At 45.0% G+C, this 19,754-nt stretch overlaps 2 protein-coding genes across 4 annotated transcripts; both read left to right on the top strand.

Annotated features, from left to right (window-relative positions):
* Positions 1-1,295: 1,295 nt before the first annotated feature.
* slc10a4 (solute carrier family 10 member 4) lies at positions 1,296-9,389 on the top strand. The gene is made up of 3 exons (XM_008117614.3): positions 1,296-3,055; positions 4,979-5,189; positions 8,396-9,389. The coding sequence occupies exons 1-3, from the start codon at positions 2,658-2,660 to the stop codon at positions 8,912-8,914; spliced, it is 1,128 nt and encodes a 375-aa protein (XP_008115821.3). The 5' UTR covers positions 1,296-2,657; the 3' UTR covers positions 8,915-9,389.
* A 3,072-nt stretch (positions 9,390-12,461) lies between these two features.
* On the top strand, positions 12,462-19,494 carry zar1 (zygote arrest 1). 3 transcript variants are annotated; one of them, XM_003225307.4, is made up of 4 exons: positions 12,480-13,385; positions 16,899-16,991; positions 17,086-17,160; positions 18,568-19,494. In XM_003225307.4, the coding sequence occupies exons 1-4, from the start codon at positions 12,735-12,737 to the stop codon at positions 18,709-18,711; spliced, it is 963 nt and encodes a 320-aa protein (XP_003225355.2). In that variant the 5' UTR covers positions 12,480-12,734; the 3' UTR covers positions 18,712-19,494. The 3 variants fall into 3 exon arrangements, with proteins under 3 accessions (XP_008115823.1, XP_008115822.1, XP_003225355.2); XM_008117615.3 differs by lacking the exon at positions 17,086-17,160 and having other exon boundaries at positions 12,469-13,385; XM_008117616.3 differs by lacking the exons at positions 16,899-16,991; positions 17,086-17,160 and having other exon boundaries at positions 12,462-13,385.
* The last annotated feature ends 260 nt before the right edge of the window (positions 19,495-19,754 follow it).

Below are 19,754 nucleotides of genomic sequence, written 5' to 3'. Positions count from 1 at the left end.
AGCTTCCTGTGTTTAGGTGCTGAATCTTCAACGAAGAGTAATGATCTCCCAGATGATCAAGACGTGTCAGGGGCCAAAGTATGCCTAGGACTCTTAGGAGAGCAAGGAGGTATCATCATAGATGTCTATGGCTCATTCCACTAGGCAGATCTTTGAAGTGTATTTTGGTAGAGTTTGTCATCCACATTCCTTGCTGAACCACATATCTTGTGTGATACTTTCTGAAGATGCTATAGCATTCCCCCTTGAATAAAAAGTACTGAAATTGAAGAAGTGGGAAGTCAGAATGATTTTCCAAGTTTACCTAAAATGAAATATGGAACAACTAAATAGTTTCCACTAGGTCAGGGCGTTTGGGGATTAAAAAGTTCCGAAAAGCTGAATTACTGAGGTTGGTGAGGACCGTATATTTTTTATTGCTACCTAACGTTTCCCCTGTAAATATGGAAATGGCTGCTAGTGCAACCAATCTAAAGGCTTTCAAGGAAAACAAAAACAATTTTCTCTTCTTTCATTAAAGTTTTTGATGCGTGCCTTCAAGTTGTTTCTGACATGTGGAGATCTGAAGACGAACCTATCACAGGGTTTACTCAGCAAGATTGTTCAGAAAGGGTTTTGCTTTTGCAAAGGCTGAGAGAGCATGATTTGTCCAAGGCCACCCGGTGGGTTTTTCCATGGCTGTGTGGGGTATTGAACCCTACAGCCCAACTTGGAACACAAATCCCAGTTCCTCCCAGTATGCCCTGTCAAAATGCCTCAAGTGTTACACTTTGGACAACAGTTGTAGTTCTGGTTTTACACTGAACAGAAAGGAAAATAAAAAGTAAATAAAAGTGTAAACGTTTGTGTTAAGTACATAAATGCTGTAAACATCCAATGTGCAATTACCATTTGCACACAAACTAAAAAAAATGTTCAAAAAGAGATAAAGATACATTCTTTGAAAAAATGGGGAAGGCCCTGGAAATGAATCCTTCCAGGAAAGATGGGAAATACTTACTATCTGAAACTGCACATGGATGAGGATCCAGGGCAAGGAATCCACTGAGAGAGACTTGTGAGGAAGAGTCCAAAACACCCTGAAGCTGACTGACTGAGTCTGTGGTGGAAGGGAAGGGAAGGCGGTTGCTGCCTGAAGGAGGGAGGCAGAGCAGAAGTGCTGAGGAGGCAATTGAGGTAGAACTGAGGCAGATGGAGGTAACCCATCCCTGACTGGCTGACTGCTTGACTGACTGTTGGCTAACTGGATTGGACTAGCTGACTGACTGGACGGACAGCCCCAGTGACTGGCTGGTTGGACAAATGACTGGCTGACAAACTGGATGGTTGACCGATTTATTGCCTCATTGACTAGCTGACTGGTTTGCTAACTGCCTGCCTGACAGACAGACTGGACTAGACTGGCCTGACCAATTGACTGGCTGGCTGACTGGACTGAATTAGCTGACTGACTGATGACCGACCAACCAACCAACTCACTGACTGGTTGACTGACTTATTAACCCATTGAATGGCTGGCTAGCTGGCTGCTTGACTAAATGGACTGACTGGCTTATTAACCCATTGGCTGGCTGGCTGGCTTATTAACCCATTGGTTGACAGAACTGATTGACTGACTTATTAACTCATTGGCTGACTGGCTGACTGGCTGCTTGACTGAACTGACTAACCGACTGGCTGGCTGACTTATTAAACCCATTGGCTGGCAGGTTGGCTGCTTGACTGGCTGGGTGACTGACTTATTAATCTGTTGGCTGGCTGCTTGACTAAACTGACTGACTGACTGACTGACTTATTAGCCCATTGGTTGGCTTAACTGAGTGACCGGCTGGCTGATTGACTTATTAACCCATTGGTTGGCTGGCTGGCTGGCTGCTTGACTGGACTGACCATCTGACTGGATTGCATTGACTGACTGACCCAGTGACTGACTAGCTGACTAGCTGGATTGACTGACTGACTGACTGAGTGCATGAATTGTCTCACTGAATGACTGAACTGACTGAATGAATGACTGAACTGTCTGACCGGACTGAAGTGACTGAATGACTGAATGAACTGAGGGTCTGACTGAACTGAACTGACTGTTTGATTACCTAGACTGTCTGTCTGACTGGACTGACTGTCTGTCTGACGGAACTGGCTGAGAGAACTGTCTGACTGGATTGACTGTGTCTGACTGAGTGAACTGACTGAATGAACTGACTGACTGGCTGAACTGTCTATCTGGATTGAACTGACTAAGTGCACTGTCTGACTGGACTAAACTGACTGAACTGTCTGACTGGACTGGACTGACTGATTGACTGAACTGTCTAAACTGTCTGACTGGACTGACTGGCTGAGAGAACTATCTGTCTGACTGGACTGACTGAACTAACTAGACGGAACTGAGTGTTTGACTACTACATGAACTGGTTGCTTGGCCGACCGACCGAGGTCCCGGCTGGCTAGCGTGCTGGTGGGCTGGGCTGCCTGTCTGCGGAGCCGCGGAGCCTCCCCGTCGGGCGGGGGAGGGAGGGGAGGGGACGGCGGCAGCCTCGCCCTGCCTGCTCTGCCTCTCACTCGGAGCGCAGCCTTGGAGCGCGGAGGACGCGTCGAGGGACGGAGGGAGGGAGCGAGGCGCGCCTGCTGCCTGTGTCCCACCTGGGCGCCCCATGGCCGGGGAGAACGGCACCCTGTGGGCGCTGCCGCCCTCCTCCTCGTGGGCGGGGGGCGCGGGGTCCTCCCTCCCTCCCCCGGGGGGCTGGCCCCTGTCGCCGGCCTGGAGCGCGGGGCTGAGCTGGGCGGCGGGGCTGGCGCTGGGCGCGGCCATGCTGGGCCTGGGCTGCACGGTGGAGCTGGGGGCGCTGGGCGCGCAGCTGCGCCGCCCGTTGGGCCTGCTCCTGGCGCTGCTCTGCCAGTTCGGCCTCATGCCGCTCCTGGCCTTCCTCCTGGCCCTGGCCTTCGCCCTCGACGAGGTGGCCGCCGTGGCCGTGCTGCTCTGCGGGTGCTGCCCCGGGGGGAACCTCTCCAACCTCATGGCGCTCCTCGTCGACGGGGACATGAACCTCAGGTAGGACCGCCATCCACGGGAGGGAGGGAGGGAGGGGAGGGCGGGAAAGGGAAGGCGCGGCGCTTTGCTTGCTCCCGGTTGCGACGGACGGACAACATCATTCCCACAAAAGCGCGCGAAAAGACGCCCCTCACGCTCCCTCGTGGGTTTGGGACTCACCCTCTTGTCAAGGGAAGGGACTCGCGATGGGCTTCTTATCCATTTCCTTCATTCGTTGTCAGTGCGAGCCAAGGGCGGGATTCGAATCGATCCCGAGATCCAAACTGAAAAGGGAACGGCGCCGAGGCGGGGACCAGCATGGGAAAGGTGGGCAGGAGAGATAATACAAGGCAGCACGGTTTCTGTTCTCGGGTTGTCAGTGCCGTTTCCTAATCGGTTCTATCATAAAACATGGAAGAAGTTTATTCAACTGCCCAAACTTTGTTTTTGTGGGACATCAAGCAGCATATTTTGCTTGAGTTTTTCAACGAGTATCTCATTGAGTCTCAGTCGAGTCGACGTAGTTTGTGGCAGCCGCGAAAACAAAGTTTCCGGAGCATAACAACGACTTTCAAAGTCAGTACCGCACAATTAAACAAGGAATAACACTTTCAAACCAGGAACAGATTGGGTTGCAGTGAGCTTTCCGGGCTGTATGGCCATGTTCCAGAAGCACTATCTCCTGACGTTTCGCTCACATCTATGGCAGGCAATCTCAGAGGTTGTGAGGTCTGTTGGAAACTAAGCAAGTGGGGCTTATATATCTGGGGAATGATGTCCAGGGTGGGAGAAAGAACTCTTGTCTGTTGGAGGCAAGTGTGAATGTTGCAGTTGGCCACCATGATTTACATTGAATAGCCTGGCAGCTTCAACAACAACAATTTTATTCTTATATCCTGCCCTATCTCCCTGAGATAGGGCAGGATATCAGGGCGGCTCACATGGGGACCAAACCCAGCAATACACTATATAATACAATCACATAAAAACATGTAAAACATATAAACATAAAATCACAAAACATATAATGCATTAAAATATAGTCAAGCCATAGCGAACATATTTCGCTGGGGACATGGCAAATGTTCGAATCCTGTCTGGTTCCTGCCTGGGGAAATCCTTTGTTGGGAGGTGTTAACAGGTCCTGATTGTGTCTTGTCTGGAATTCCTGTTTTCTGAGTGTTCTTTATTTACTGTCCTGATTTTAGTTACTGTAACCAGATTTTGTCCATTTTCATTGTTTTCTCCTTTCTGTTGGAATTGTCCAGATGCTTGTGGATTTCAGTGGCTTCTCTGTGTAGTCTGACGTGATGATTGTTAGAGTGGTCCACCATTTCTGTGTTCTCAAATAATATGCTGTGCCCAGGTTGGTTCATCAAGTGCTCAGAAGTCAGGGGAATTCCAGACCAGAAACAATCAGAGCCAGCTAACACCTCCAACAAAGGATTCCCCCAGGCAGGAAACAGCCAGGCTTTGAAGCTGCAAGGCTATTCAGTGTTAATCAAGGTGATCAATTTCAACATTCACACTTGCCTGAAACAGACAAGAGTTCTTTCTCCCAACCTGGACATTCCACAGATATATAAACCCCACTTGCTTAGTTTCCAACACCTCACTACCTCTGAGGATGCCTGCCGTAGATGTGAACAAAGCATCAAAACATGGCCAGGCAGCCCGGAAAACTCACAGCAACCCAGTGATTCCGGCCATGAAAGCCTTCAACAACACAACCCTACTCCTTTTTCCAAAACGCAAGTGACAACTCTGGGATTCAGTTCAAAAAGGCACAGAGAAGGAAGGAGAGAAGAATCTAGGATGGGAGAGAAAATGAGGCTGAGTCAGGTTCCACCAGTGGCAGACATTTGGGGGTAATCTTCACCATTGTGGGGTTCTGCCCTGAGCAGGGGCTCCGATGCACTCTTGTCTGTCTTCCTTCTCCGGCAGCATCATCATGACCACATCATCCACTTTGCTGGCTCTGATCCTGATGCCGCTTTGCCTGTGGGTCTACAGCCGGGCCTGGATTGATACGCCGTTGGTGCGCCTCTTGCCCCTGGGTGCTGTCACCCTGACCTTGTGCAGCACTCTTCTCCCAATTGGCCTTGGGGTGTTCATTCGCTACAGATACACCCGGGTGGCAGACATCCTGCTCAAGGTAAGCTCAACCTAGCTTCTCTACCACATGTGGGTCATTATAATAGCCTGGGCTTCCCAGGGCCCTTCCACACAATCATATAACTCAAAATACCAAGGCAGAAAAACCACAATATCTTCTTTGAATTGGGTTATCTGAGTCCACAGTGCCATATATTCCAGTTCAAAGCAGATAATGTGAGATTTTATTCAGCTGTGTGGAAGGGGCCCCAGACTCTTGGGAGAAGACCTAAGGCTACCATATTCTTCAGTTATCTTGCAGCAAATATTTAACCTGCCACATGAAGACAGCTCCCCTGTGACTATAATTGTGAGTAGATTTTATAATATCCTTCAGAGAGCCAGATTCTACTTGTCTCTTATTTCAACTATGTTTTCACTTCCTTCCCCTCTTTCTATAGATAGAGAGTGATTAACAGGACTGTTTTCAAGCATATTTTCTGCAAATGACAAGCTCTGGGGCAATTTACTGCAGCTCCTGTTTGTTACCTGCCATCTCTGGGCCCTTCCAAACTGCCGCTATATCCCAGGATCTGACCCCACATTATCTCTTTATCCCCGGATATTTGGCAGTGGGGACTCATATATAAAAGAATGCAGATTGTCAACAGGAGACAGAAGGTGGAAAGTCCACGTCATCAGATGTGACCATGATGATGGAGCTGTGTATATCTAATAGAGCCCCCCCCCCCCCACCAAAACAAAACTCAAACCCTACCTCTCTGGACAAGCAGCATCTCAACCAAGGGGAATCTGAGGTGCTACAAATCAGGGAAATGGACATGGAATCTGCAACCCCCTTCTAGTTTTGGGGTGTATTGAGAACAGGCAATCAGAGAGACCTTTGGAGTCCTACTGCAACTCCTTTGTTCAATATGCCCCATGATCAAGAGCATTGCACATGTCACTTCCCAGTGTCTTCATCACTTACAGTGCATTGGAAAATCAATTTGGGAAAATATTTCAAACCAGTTAGCCAGCTGAAGTATAATGGCAAGCTATAGTTACATCCCAAACGATGATGATGATGATGATGATTATTATTATTATTATTTCTATTCCACAATGGGGACTCAGGGTGGCTAACATATAGCAGAACACATTCAATGCCGTAAAATGTAAACAACAAACAAATAAATTACCATAAAAGTACACAGTGAACATCAATATCAAGCAATAATAAAATATTGCAACAAATTAGATATCACACAACTAAAAATTACATTTTAACTAATAAACTATTTAAAAACTAGACTTAAAACTGACATTGATAAAAGTGTTATAGTCTGTTAATCTATGAATCTATTTCATCATAGTTTAACACACCATACAAAACAGAATATGTTTGTCTCAGGATAAAGCATATGGCAATTTACTCTGCTGGAAATCAGGTTCACTTTCCTGTTTATTCTAAAGCTTACAGCCCAACCCTTATGCATGTTATCCAACTTTAACATTTAGATTGCATGTGAATGATACCTACAATGGGCATAAGCAATATAGGCATGGACTGACCCATGACTGGAGCACTATCCTATCCTATCCGATTTGTCATCGATCCACTCCTTTGGGCTTCATTTGGCAGATTTCAGTGGCAGATTTGCAGCACTATAGGATGCTCTTGATAATTAAACAGGCATTGCAGATCCTATCCTACAAAAGAAACAATTTCTGACACTGTTTTTCAGTGCGGATGATTTCTACATTGGGGTTTTGGGTGGTGAACATCTCTCTTTACGAACCATCACAAAGACTAAGATTGTCTGGGGAGGCCCTGCTCTCAGTCCCGCCACCGTAACAAGTGCGTTTGATGGGGACGAGAGAGAGGGCCTTCTCTGTGATTGCTTCCCGGCTATGGAACTCCCTCCCTGACAAGATTAGATCAGCCCCTTCCCCTCCGTCCTTCAGAAAGATGGTAAAGGACCTGGCTGTGGGATCAAGCCTTTGGGGCAATGCAATGAGGCAATAATAGGAAACCTACTTGGCTGACTGGAGCCAGCATAGTGTTTTGAGTTGATTTAAACAGATGATTTAAAAGTAGATATAACTGATTCATGTCCTGGTACTGAATGTTTGCTGTACATATGTTGTGCTCCGCCCTGAGTCCTCTTTGGGGTGAGAAGGGCAGAATAGAAATGTTTTAAATAAATAAATAAATAAATAACCACTACATGACATACGTGATATATCAGCTCAAATGGAACAAAAGTAATGTTGCTGTTAAACTCATTAGTCCTGGCAGTGGTCATCAAACACCTGCCATGTGTTGAAATACCACGGCATCATACTGTTGTCAGCATATGGGATGATATTTTATGTAAAAATTCTCCCCACCTGACCCTTTACTTGCTGTTGATAATGCAGTTTACGTCAGGAGTAATTAACTGCTATAGGACAGGGAGCACATTCAGACATCTGGGACTAGTTGGGGCTGCATTATATCCCCCCAAAATTATCTTTTCAGGAAGGAGATGTGGGGGCATTTGGAAGGAACCAACCAGATGTGTGTTGAAAGGGATGAGAGCAAGGAGGATTTAAAGCAGGGATCTGTTGAAGGTGGCTGAGTAGAAGATTTCAACAAGAAAAACTCTGTTGAAAGGGATTCAGCAAAGAGGAGTTAATGCAGGGATTCATTAAGAGGAAATGGAAGGAGGGTTGAGAGGCAGTGCCAACATTGCTGCCAGGGATTAAAGGAAAATAGACCACAAGGTAGTTAAGCAGCAGCTACATTGACGAGGATAGAAAGAGGGGTGGGAATGTGTTGGAGTATTTTGGGCCTTTCTACTCAGCCATATAACCTAGAATATCAAGGCAGGAAATCCCACATTATCTGAGTATTGACTCAGATAGCCCAGTTCAAAGCAGATCTTGTGGGATTTTCTGCCTTGACATTCTGGGATATAGGGCTGTGTGGAAGGGCCCTGGGTTATCTGAGTCCTCGCTGCCATATATTCCAGTTCAAAGCAGATATTGTGGGATTTCCTGCCTTGATATTCTGGGTTATATGGCTGTGTGGAAGGATCCTCTGTTTGTCCAGCAAGTGCAGGATAGGCAAGCAATACTGACTATTTGAAATAATAAGGGATGTCTAGCTTTTTGAGGTGGGGGATCCAGAGGCTTGGGGGGCCATACTTTGAGAAATTGATATAATGAAGTGCAATATTTTAAAAACTGCTGCTCTTTCTCATCCACTGCTTTCCTTGCTAGGTTTCTTTGTGGTTTCTCTTGTTGTCTCTGGTGATCCTTTTCATTCTCACGGGTACCATGCTGGGTCCAGAACTGCTGGCCACTATTCCTGCCACTGTCTATGTAGTAGCCGTGCTGATGCCTTTGGCAGGATATGGCTGTGGTTATGGCGTAGCGGCCTTATTCCGTTTGCCACCCCACTGTAAGAGGACAGTGTCACTGGAGACCGGATGCCAGAACGTACAGCTCTGCACCGCTATACTCAAGTTGACTTTTCCTCCAGAGCTCATTGGGCCCATGTACATGTTTCCCTTGCTGTATGCCCTCTTCCAGGCAGCCGAAGCTGGCCTGATTGTGTTAATCTACAAGATATATGGCAAGGACTCCTACAAGCAAGAACCTCTAGTGGGCGATGACGAAGATACAGACATTTCTTACAAGAAACTCAAGGAAGAAGAAGTGCCAGAGACTTCCTATGGCACAGTGATTGCCGAGGGTCATGCTTCAATGCAGATGGAACCAACACAGACTACTCTTTAAAGGAAGTGACTATCTGGAAAATCCCATTTTAAGACCAGCATAGCAGACTGTTTAACAAGGGAAAGATGTATGGAGAGGAGACAACAGTGTCAACCAGTTGCTGTAACCTTGATTTCCTCCGTTTACATGGTCTGTATTTTTCTCCACATATAACAATTTAGAACCACTGCAGCTACTATTGCAGAGGATCGTAAGTCACCATCAATGTATCACAGAGATAATGAGCAAGCAACAAGGTTACACATAGAAATGAGGGGGCTTTTGAGGCAATTTTTGAAAAATTGGAGGAAAGATAAGTAGCACAAGGATGAAACCGTGACCATATTTGTCAAGTGTAACTGAATGTCATCAACCACATTTGCTGTTTCAAAAACCCAAAGTCGTGTATCTTGCATATTGTTCAGCTTTTATGTATGTGGAAGGGTCGAACTAATGTTGTGTATAATGATCAGTAATTAAATTTCTTCCAAACATATTAAGGCATTAGGAGGTTGAATGAGAGACTGCCCGCGTCATCTAATTAAGATTAGAGCAACCAGTTGTTTTGAAACAATGAAGAATGATGAGACTTCTTTTCGTTCTGAAACCAATTTCCAATCAAGTTGGAGCTCTAAAAATAGTTTCTACTTTAAGGCAGTTCTCCAACATGCCAGCCAGGGGTCTTTTCTAGCTCTGTTGCACAACAGATGCCTTAATTTAAGGATGGGCAAAATGCAGCCTGCCATTGATTGCAAGCCCTAGCATTCGTCAGTACTGGCTCTTTAGGACTGATGGGAATTGGAGTCTAACTTCATTTGGAGGATTGCACTTTGCACCATTACAACCACTTTAACTAAAGATACCAAAAGGTGGAAAGGTCATAGTGGTATCTAAATTATGTCTAAATGACTGGATTTTTCCTGTGGAGTTTCCACACTAATAGTCAAAGGAACTGCTTGAGAATCAAACCTAGGATATTTCACAAAGGATATTTACCAGAAAGCAAATTCTCATTTCAATGGAACTTACTGAGATTTACTTTAAGTGAATATGCTAAACAGCATATGCATGCTTCCTCAGTAGTAAATCCAGTGGCTTTAAATGGTATTTACTCCCAGGTAAGTGTGTGTAGCTCTGCAGTCTAAAAATCTTTTGAGCTGAGCTAAAAGAAAGCATAATACCAAAAAGTCTCCATACATAGAAAAAATTAACAAACTCATATATTATTATATTACACTATGTAACACGATTTTTGTTCCTGGGTTATAAATGTCATTTTCTAATTGGTTCTATCATAAAAACATGGAAAAGCATATTGAATGTTTTTGCAGAACATTTTGCTCTAGTTTTTCAATGAATATCTCATAGAGTCTCAACTAATTCAACATAGTTTGTGGCGCCACAAAAAAAACCACAAAGTTTCTGGAGTATAACAACTTCTTTCAAAGTAAGTACCGCACAATTAATCAGGAAATAATACAGTAGAGTCTCACTTATCCAAGCTAAACGGAACGGCAGAAGCTTGGATAAGCAAATATCTTGGATAATAAGGAGGGATCAAGGAAAAGCCTATTAAACATCAAATTAGGTTATGATTTTACAAATTAAGCACCAAAACATCATATTACACAACAAATTTGACAGAAAAAGTAATTCAATACACAGTAATGTTATGTTGTAATTACTGTATTTATGAATTTAGCACCAAAATATCATGATATATTGAAAACATTGACTACAAAAATGGCTTGGATAATCCAGAGGCTTGGATAAGCGAAGCTTGGGTTAGTGTGACTCTACTGTACTTTCAAAACCAGAACAGAAAGGTTTTCAAATTTTGTTACATGGTGTTATATTTTAATATTTTCAGATATTCAGCATGGTGCAAAAGGTTGTAATGATTATTTTGTAAATAAAGGTACATTTAGTTACAATTTCCCATTCCCCCTGCCTATGGCAACTTTTGGGACACCCGGTATTTTAGAAAGCAAACAAATTACCTCTAAGAAGGAGCAAACAGTGGTGTCAACAAAACTACTCACCCTAGAAATCTCTGAAACAAGTTTGAAAGCTTTGGATTTTGGAAGTCATGCAAGCCAGGCTGTATGAATACTCGGAAGTAAGCACCACTGTGTCCAATGGCCCTTACTTCCATGTAAAAGCTTGACTATCTCTGAAGTAGTGTAACACACACACATTAAATGTGGAAAGCACCTTAAGCATTCTCTGCTATTACACCGGCCAACCCAGTCTGGGTCTACACTGCCCTATATCCCAGAATCTGATCCCAGAGTATCTGATTATCCCAGGTTATCTGGCAGTGTAGACTCATATAATCCAGTTTAAAGCAGATAACCTGGGATCAGATCCTGGGATATAGGGCAGTGTAGGTCCAGCCCCTCATTCCAGTGCTTCATATGTTAGACCCCTGGGTATCTTTTACCTACTGATTCCAAAAAATGGAGCCAGTTTTCCCCTATCGCTCTAGTTTTTGTGATAGAGAACATAGGCCACATACCAGTCTTTTCACCCATAGAAAACTATGGCCCTTTAACACGGGCCATATCCAGATAATGAATGCAGATAATCCACATCACTTGCTTTGAACTGGATTATATGGCAGTGTGGACTCAGATAACCCAATTCAAAGCAGATATGAGTTATCTGCCTTGATATTCTGGGTTATACAGTGGCTAACAGGAAAGACAAAAACCTTTAGAAAACATGCATAGGAATGCGGGGGAAGGAATCCCTCAGCCCTGTCTCTAGTCTAGCTATTTATTGAGGACTAGAAACTTGATGACACAAAAACTTGTACAGTCCAGGGATGAAACCCAACAATATGGCTATGTGGATGGGCCCTGAGTCTACACTGTTATATAATCCAGTTCAAAGCAGATAATCTGGATTTTATATGGCAGTGGGCCTTTAAGAAACTAGAGATGATGTAGTTATCTAAGGCAGCTTTCAGAATCAGGGCCTCAAAATGACCCAAGGAACAGGCCTAAAAAAATACCAAGGATCATTCTTCACAGCCATATAACCCAGAACATCAAAGCAGATAACCCACAATATCTTGTGTTGTCGATACCTCACAACCTCTGAGGATGCCTGCCATAGATGTGGGCGAAACGTCAGGAGAGAATACTTCTGGAACATGGCCATACAGCCCGGAAAACATGCAACAACCTACAATATCTCCTTTGAACTGAGTTAATGGAGGACCCTTCCACACTGATGAATAAAATCCCCCCTTTTTTGTTGCTTTTAACTGGAATATATGGTAGTGTGGACTCAGCGAATGCAGTTCAAAGCGGATTATTTGCCTTGATATTCCGGGGGGCCTTCCACACAGCCCTATATCCCAGAATATCAAGGCAGAAAATACCACAAGATCTGCTTTGAACTGGGTTATCAGAGTCCACACTGCCAAAAAGCAGATTTTATTCAGCTGTGCGGAAAGGGCCTGAGTGCACACTGCCATTTAATCCAGTTCAACAAGGATTTTATACAGCTGCGTGGATGGGGTTCAAGAATTCCATTGTTATTGTTGGGAAGCTGCAAGGCCAAGGCGTTACCGTTGCCTTAACTGAGGATAAGTCTTAATTGAGCAGGGCTTTTGTTAACTGAGGAGAGTCTGAATTCAGGCGGGCTTTTTGCAGCCACCTTCTTGACTCCAGTGGAAGGCAACCACTGCAAGGTCAGGAGAAAGGTTTACAAAGGAGAGTTGCAAGTCTTCCTCACTCCCAGCTGCTCCGAGTGACCCTCTTTGGGAGGCGTCCCGCCCTCGGCCTCCTACTTAAGGGCCCCTTCCTCCAGGGCTTGGCTGGGTCTTCCAAGGATGGCTGAAGCCATGGAGAGTTACGCCTACCCTTCGTACAACCCTTACTCCTATCATCGCTACCCGCCCCCGAAAGGCAAAGGGGGGCCGGGGTCCTGGAGGCAGCGAGGCGGCGGCGTCGGAGGAGGCGGAGGAGGGGGCTACTTCTCGGGCTACAACGAGACGGTGGCGGAGTACTTCGAGCACTACCAGCGGGCGCAGCTCAAAGCCTTGCTGTCGCAGGTCAACCCGCACCTGACGCCGCGCCTGCGCAGGGCCAACACCAAGGAGGTGGGCGTCCAAGTGAACCCGCGCCAGGACGCCTCGGTGCAGTGCTCGCTGGGGCCCAGGCCGCTCCTCCTCCTCCGCCAGCGGCAGCGGCAGCGCCAGGAGCAAGGCAGCGCGGTTAGCGGGGCCGCCAGGGCTGTGCGGTTCCCGCGCACCGTTGCCGTCTATTCGCCCGTGGCTTCGCGCCGCCTCACCGCCTTCGTCGAAGAAGAAGAGGAGGAAGGAGAAGGGGACAAGAAGGAGGTGGACAAACAAGGCTCGGAGAAACCCCAAGGAGAGACCCAGGAGGAGGAAGGGAAGGAGGAGAAGCCGGAGAAGGAGGAGGAGCAGGCGGCGGGGAAAGCCGAGGAAGCCGCGCAGAGCAAGGCCCGAGTGCGCTTCCAGGTGAGTGGCGAACAGGGACGCCGGCCCCTTCCACACAGCTCGGAATAACATCCCGCATTATCTGCTTTGAACTGGAATATATGGCACTGTGGACTCGGATAACACAGTTCTGGGTTATATGGCTGTGTGGAAGGGCCGCCAGGGCAGAAAATCCCACCATATCTGCTTTAGAATTGAGTTACTTTAGTCCACACCGCCATATATAACAGTTCGAAGCAAGTAATGTGGGATTTTATTCAGCTGCGTGGAAGGGGCATCAGATAACCCAGTTCAAAGCAGATATTGGACATCTCCATAACCTTTTGGAGACAATTATGATCTTTGGAAAGGCATGTTAGATATCATAACCTTTTGGGAAATGGAAATTTCCATGACCTTTTGGAAAATGGCATTCGCCACCATTTTGGGAAAATCAGGAATATCCCTGAAAAGAGTTTGAGTTAATCAACTTTCTCCTTAGTAGTAAATATCCACTAGTATTGATGCAAGACAATTAGGTTTCTCAGGGCCCTTCCACACAGCCATATAATCCAGTTCAATGTGGATTTTATACAGCTGAGCGGAAGGTGCCTCAGGGCCCTTCTTCACAGCAATATAACCCAGAATATCAAGGCAGAAAATCCCACCATATTGACTTTGAACTGGATAATCTTGAGTCCACACTGCCATATATTCCAGTTGAAAACAGGTAATACGGGATTTTATTCAGCTGTGTGGAAGGGGCCTCAGCTGTCAAAATGATACACCTAGATATCTCTTTGAACTTTTTTTTTCCATGTCAGGAGCAAATTGGAGTTGCTACTTTGAACTGTTAGGGACAATGATATGCCAATGCACAAACACACACACACACACACACACACACACATATATCCCCCGAACAAAGGATTCCCCCAGGGCAGGAAGCAGCCAGGCCTTGAAGCTGGCAAGGCCATTAATGCTAATCAAAGTGGTTAATTACAACATTCACACTGGCCTCAAACAGAAAAAGAGTTCTTTCTCCCACCCTGGACATTCCAGATATATAAAGCCCACTTGCCCAGTTTCCAGCAGACTTCACAACCTCTGAGGATGCCTGCCATACATGTGGGCGAAATGTCAGGAGAGAATGCTTCTGGAAAATGGCCAAACAGCTCAGGAAATTCACAACAATATAGCAGAGTTTCAGAAGTACTATTTCAGTTGCCCCAAAAACATCTGCTCTCCCTTAAAACATCAGTAATACAGCAAATACTTTGGATTGAAAAGATCCACAGTAGCAAAACCAGGTCTCCTGAGTGGGCCCCTTTTGCACCTGGCTCAAAGAAAGCATGAAAGTCATGCTTGATTATTGCAGCACTCTTAGTGGTGAGAGAGAGCATTGCAGGTTCTTGGTTTAGTAACACTATATAGGACACGATTTTTGCTCCTGGGTTATAAATGCCATTTTCTGTTTGGTTCTACCATAAAAACATGGAAAAGGTTTATTAAACTGCAAATACTCAGTTTTTGCAGGACATCCTGCAGCACATTTTGCTCTAGTTTTTCAGTGAATATCTCATCCAGTCTCAACCCATTCTATATTGTGTGTGGCAGCCACAAAAACGAAGTTTCTCGACTAGGAACAACTACTTTCAAAATCAGCAACGCACAATTAAATAGGAAATAACACTTTCAAACCAGGAACATAAAATGTTTCAAATTTTGTTAAATAGTGTAATTTTTTACGTCAGTGGCTCCCAAACTTTGATCCTACAAGTGTTTTAGGGCCCTTCCAGATAGACGCTATATCCCAGGATCAGATCCCAGGTTTTCTGTTTATCCCAGATTATCTGGTAGTGCAGACTCATATAATCCAGTTTAAAACAGAAAACCTGGGATCAGATCCTGGGATATAGGGTCTATCTGGAAGGGCCCTTAGACTTCAGTTCTCAGAAGTTCCTGTCAGCATGGCCAATAGGCAGAATTTCTGGGAGCTGAACATCTAGAAAACCACAGTTTGATAGACACTGCATAATAATAATAACAATAACAACAACAACCAAACAACAATATACTTTATTTATATTCCACTCTATCTCCCCAAAGGGACTCAGAGCAGATTGCTGGTACATATGTGGGAAACATTCAATGCTGTTATACAGTTGACAAGAGACAGATAGTACTTCCCTCTTTTCATCTCCGGCATCTGGATTTATTGATTTATTTATTTCCATCATTTCTACCCTGCCCTTCTCATCCGAGGGGAGTCAGGGCGGCTTACAAAACTAGCAATTAATGCCGATACACCATAGTACAAAAAGTAAAACATTAAAACAGTTAAAACAGTTATAATATACAATATACAAAGTTTAAAACAGTGCAAACTGCTTATGCCGTTCGTCCACCAGACCTTGTACAAAAACCGTATTCCAGACCAAGTCGAAGCCAGTAGGGACTTATTCTTTAAACGCTTGCGCGCATAGCCAGGTCTTCAGTTTCTTTCTGAACCCCAGAACGGATGAATATGCTCGACTTGGCCATGGGGAGGTGCTGTTGTTTCATTTTTTTAATACCAAGGAACCCATTGTCTATGGACGCCTTTCCTGGTTGGATTTTTGCTGGCATGTTTTTCAGGGCCACCTTTTACCTCCCTGCCAAAGCAGTACCTGTTTATCTACTTACATTGTTTTTGAACTGCTACGCGTGCAGAAGCAGATGGTGGGAGCTCACCTCAACCCGGCTTGAACTGCCAACCTTCTGGTTGGCAGGAACCTCTATATTAGGCAGTTTAACCCACTGTGCTAGCCTGGCCCTGCCTTTGCATTAATTCCTCCTATTACGGCGTGATATGTATGGGCGCATGATAACAAGTACACAAGTGGTCACCTGGTGTCCTTCCACAATGCACCATGAGTCAACATTATTGATAAGGAATACATGGCATTTGTAGTTTAGGGAGGGTATTCAGCATGGTCCATTAGAAAACTCTAGTTTCTTACTGAACTACAAACCCTGGAATTCCACAGGATGGTTATTGCAGTAAAGAGTGCTATGATTATGTAGTGTGAAAGGACATCTAGTTAAGAGGAATAACTCCTGAGCCCAGCCATGTATCTCATGTCCAATTAGTATATCTCTAGCAAGATTATTTTGAGCAGGGCCTCTAGATTGTGGCCATTCCAGGGGCTTATATGGAGTAAGCAGCCAGTTCCAGGTCTTTTGAGCGAACACCTAGGACTGAACCTAGAAATCAGTTGGTTACCAATGTGAAATTGGAGCAGTATTACTGCATTTAGTGGTTTTAGCCAGTTCCTGGCAGCAATGTACTATGTGTAATACAAGTGATCCAGATACTTCAGATAGCCTCATGGAAAGTTCATGACATAAGTGGTCTAGAAAAGGCTTTTGGGGATAAAAATGCAGGTGGTAGTGAGGTTGGAGCATGACAGGTCTTTGTTCTCCAAAGCTTTAGTCAAGTTGCTGCCACTTTCCCCAGGCAACTGCCAGCTGTTGCTTACATTGGGTTCTTGCCTTCATGTTCGTTCTGTCTAGTTCCTAGAGCAGAAGTATGGCTATTACCACTGCAAGGACTGCAACATCCGCTGGGAAAGTGCCTACGTGTGGTGTGTGCAGGGCACAAACAAGGTAGGTATTGTGTTGCTGGGGTGGGAGTAGGGAGGAGAGAGACCTTCTAGTACCTCGACAAGGTGCTGTCTTCTTTCTCTTTGCCTTTCCACAGGTTTACTTTAGGCAGTTCTGTCGAACTTGTCAGAAATCCTACAATCCTTACCGTGTGGAGGATATTACCTGCCAAGTAAGCAATGACTTCTAGGAGGCTGCTGAAGGTGGGAAGAAGATAGACTGGGATCTACTGTGGATCTCAAGATGATTCATAGTAGATCTGTTTTAGACTCCAGTTTTTAACAGCAAAAGTGTTCCTCTATTACTCTTCCTCCCCAGCTCATTTAGCTTGCTGTGATAAAAAATGCTTGAAGGAAAATGAGTAGATTTCTGCGTCTGTGTAAAATTGACTATAGGTGCCACTTGGCTAGGGACATGTGTATGCTTAAGTGTGGCTTATATCTATGTCTCTTTTGGATCAAGTGCAGGGGGTCTTCACTAGCCCTTTGTGCCCCATCCAAAACCTTCTCCCAGTAGCTATCCTAGCCCTGCTTACTGGTTTTTTGAAATTGTGTCAGAAGCGACTTGAGAACATATTACAAGTTGCTTCTGGTGTGAGAGAATTGGGTGTCTACACAGATGTTGCGCAGGGGATGCCTGGATGTGTTACTGGGAGGCGTCTCTCGTGTCCCTGCAAGCTAGAGCTGATGGGAGCTCACCCTGTCTCGTGGATTCGAACCAGCAACCTTTAGGTCAGCAGTCCAGCCGGCACAAGGGTTTAACCCATTGTGCCACTGCAAGCGTAAGAAAGGGAAACGATTCATATTATGAGGACACTGCTGATCGTAATTGAAATGGGCAAAGAAACAAAAGGGCACTCGCATACTGTATGAACTCTCCCTTTGTGCTTCCCACGTAACCACTAAGCAGCAAGAACCCCTTCTAGTGTTTGACAGCTACTGGACCAGTGGGAGAACTGGGAGCTGTTTGGCATAGGATTCTGGCCTTTCAGCTCTGTTCTGAGTCAGAACAAATCCTTCTACGTTATACGTGCCCAGAGTCACCTAACTCCTTGACTCTTCTTGTAGGCCTGCTGTGAGTCAACTCTTGTTGCAGCTGACTTAGGTATGAGATGGAGGGATGGGTAAGGTCCAGAATACTTCCCAAACATTGGCTCCAGGCAGATTTACTGGTTGTACATGTGAAACCTCATGGATTTCATAGGTTTTTCTTAGTCAGGGTAGACTCCGAGGTGGTTTTGCTAGTTGATTTCTCAGAACTATAGCTTATAGTGCCTTACATTTGTTGGTGGTCTCCCATCCAAGTATTAACCAGGGCTGATCCTGCTTAACAACCAAGATGAAATACGTTCTGGTGATTTTAGTTATGGCAGTTGCATATTGGCGCTTTGAGGGTTGGTATTTACCCTGTGTGGAAGTAAGGACCACTAAAAATACACTAGGCTGCAGAAAAAGCCATTGGTTTCTAGAAATAATTTCCCTTAATCTCATGCTCATCTATGAAGGAATTGTATCTGTGAAATTTGCCCACCTACAATGGTTTTCAATGGTCATGACTGCTTTTTCTGTGTCCATTTCAGAGCTGTAAGCAGACGAGGTGTACCTGTCCTGTGAAACTGCGCCATGTGGATCCGAAGAGACCCCATCGCCAGGACCTTTGTGGAAGATGCAAAGGCAAACGTCTCTCATGCGATAGTACATTTAGTTTCAAATACATTATTTGAGCAATAGCAAAGTCTTTTTTTGGCAGAAAGTTGGAATAGAAGAGATTTTCTTTAGAAGCAGCAGGCTGCGGCAATGGAAAGCCTGCCAGTGGGCCTATGGTAAAGCAAAGTCACAAGGCAACCTAGTGTCTACTTCATTTGTTAATAACCGTCCTAAAGGGAGAGAATCTGCTTGGCATTCTGTGACAAAACTAGATTTGATTTTGATATGGAATGAACAATTGGGAAGCAAGTTGAGGCTTTTTGGAGGCTTAGTTAAAATCACCCGCACAGCCAAAATGGGTCAGAAAGCTGCTGTATTGAAACTAGTGCACCCGTGGGATCCAAAAAGTGGAGAATAGAATTATACACTAAAACCTCACAGTGTTCTATGGCAGGCGAGAAAAATGAAGACAATGATTGTATCAAAATACTAAGATCCGAAGTCTCATGCAACTGATACAGAAAAGAGGAAAGGGGCACATGTTGCCTAATCCCAGAAACTGTATGGCAGAGCCATAATGCCTCCTAAAGACTGTAGTGTATACTTAAGTGTTGGATAAAATGGGACAATTTATCCAGGACCCAAGTTGTAGGCACAGACTTGGGGAGATTTAACGGGTGTTTTCTTGAAAGCATGCTTAGATAATTTTTTTTGGTGAGTGTTAAGGTGAATCTTACTGCTGAACATCAGTTTTGAGTTGTTGAAATTTATTTTGTCTTGAGGCCAAGAAGGAGAATGTTATGTGCCTTGATAAACTTTATCCATTTATGGAATAAATAGCTTTATGTATAAATAGTAAAGTGAGTGTGCCCATTCCTTTTATCTTGCACCCGATTCATGTCAGTTGTCTGGTTTCAGATGATATACATTTTAAACAACGTAAGGTAAAGGAAAAGGTTATTTCCTGGCAATAAGTCTAATTGTGCCTGACTCTGAAACCTCATCTCCATTTCTAAGCCCTTGTCCATAGACACCTCCAAGGTCATGTGGCTGGCATGACTCCATGGAATGCCATTACCTTCCCACTGGAGCAGTACTTACTGATTTACTCACATTTGCA

The sequence above is a fragment of the Anolis carolinensis genome, chromosome 5 (assembly GCF_035594765.1).
Source record: "Anolis carolinensis isolate JA03-04 chromosome 5, rAnoCar3.1.pri, whole genome shotgun sequence".
In the NCBI taxonomy this organism is placed as follows: Eukaryota; Metazoa; Chordata; class Lepidosauria; order Squamata; family Dactyloidae; genus Anolis; species Anolis carolinensis.
The sequence above is the reverse complement of the archived record's forward strand: the minus strand, read 5'-3'. Positions and strand labels throughout refer to the sequence as shown.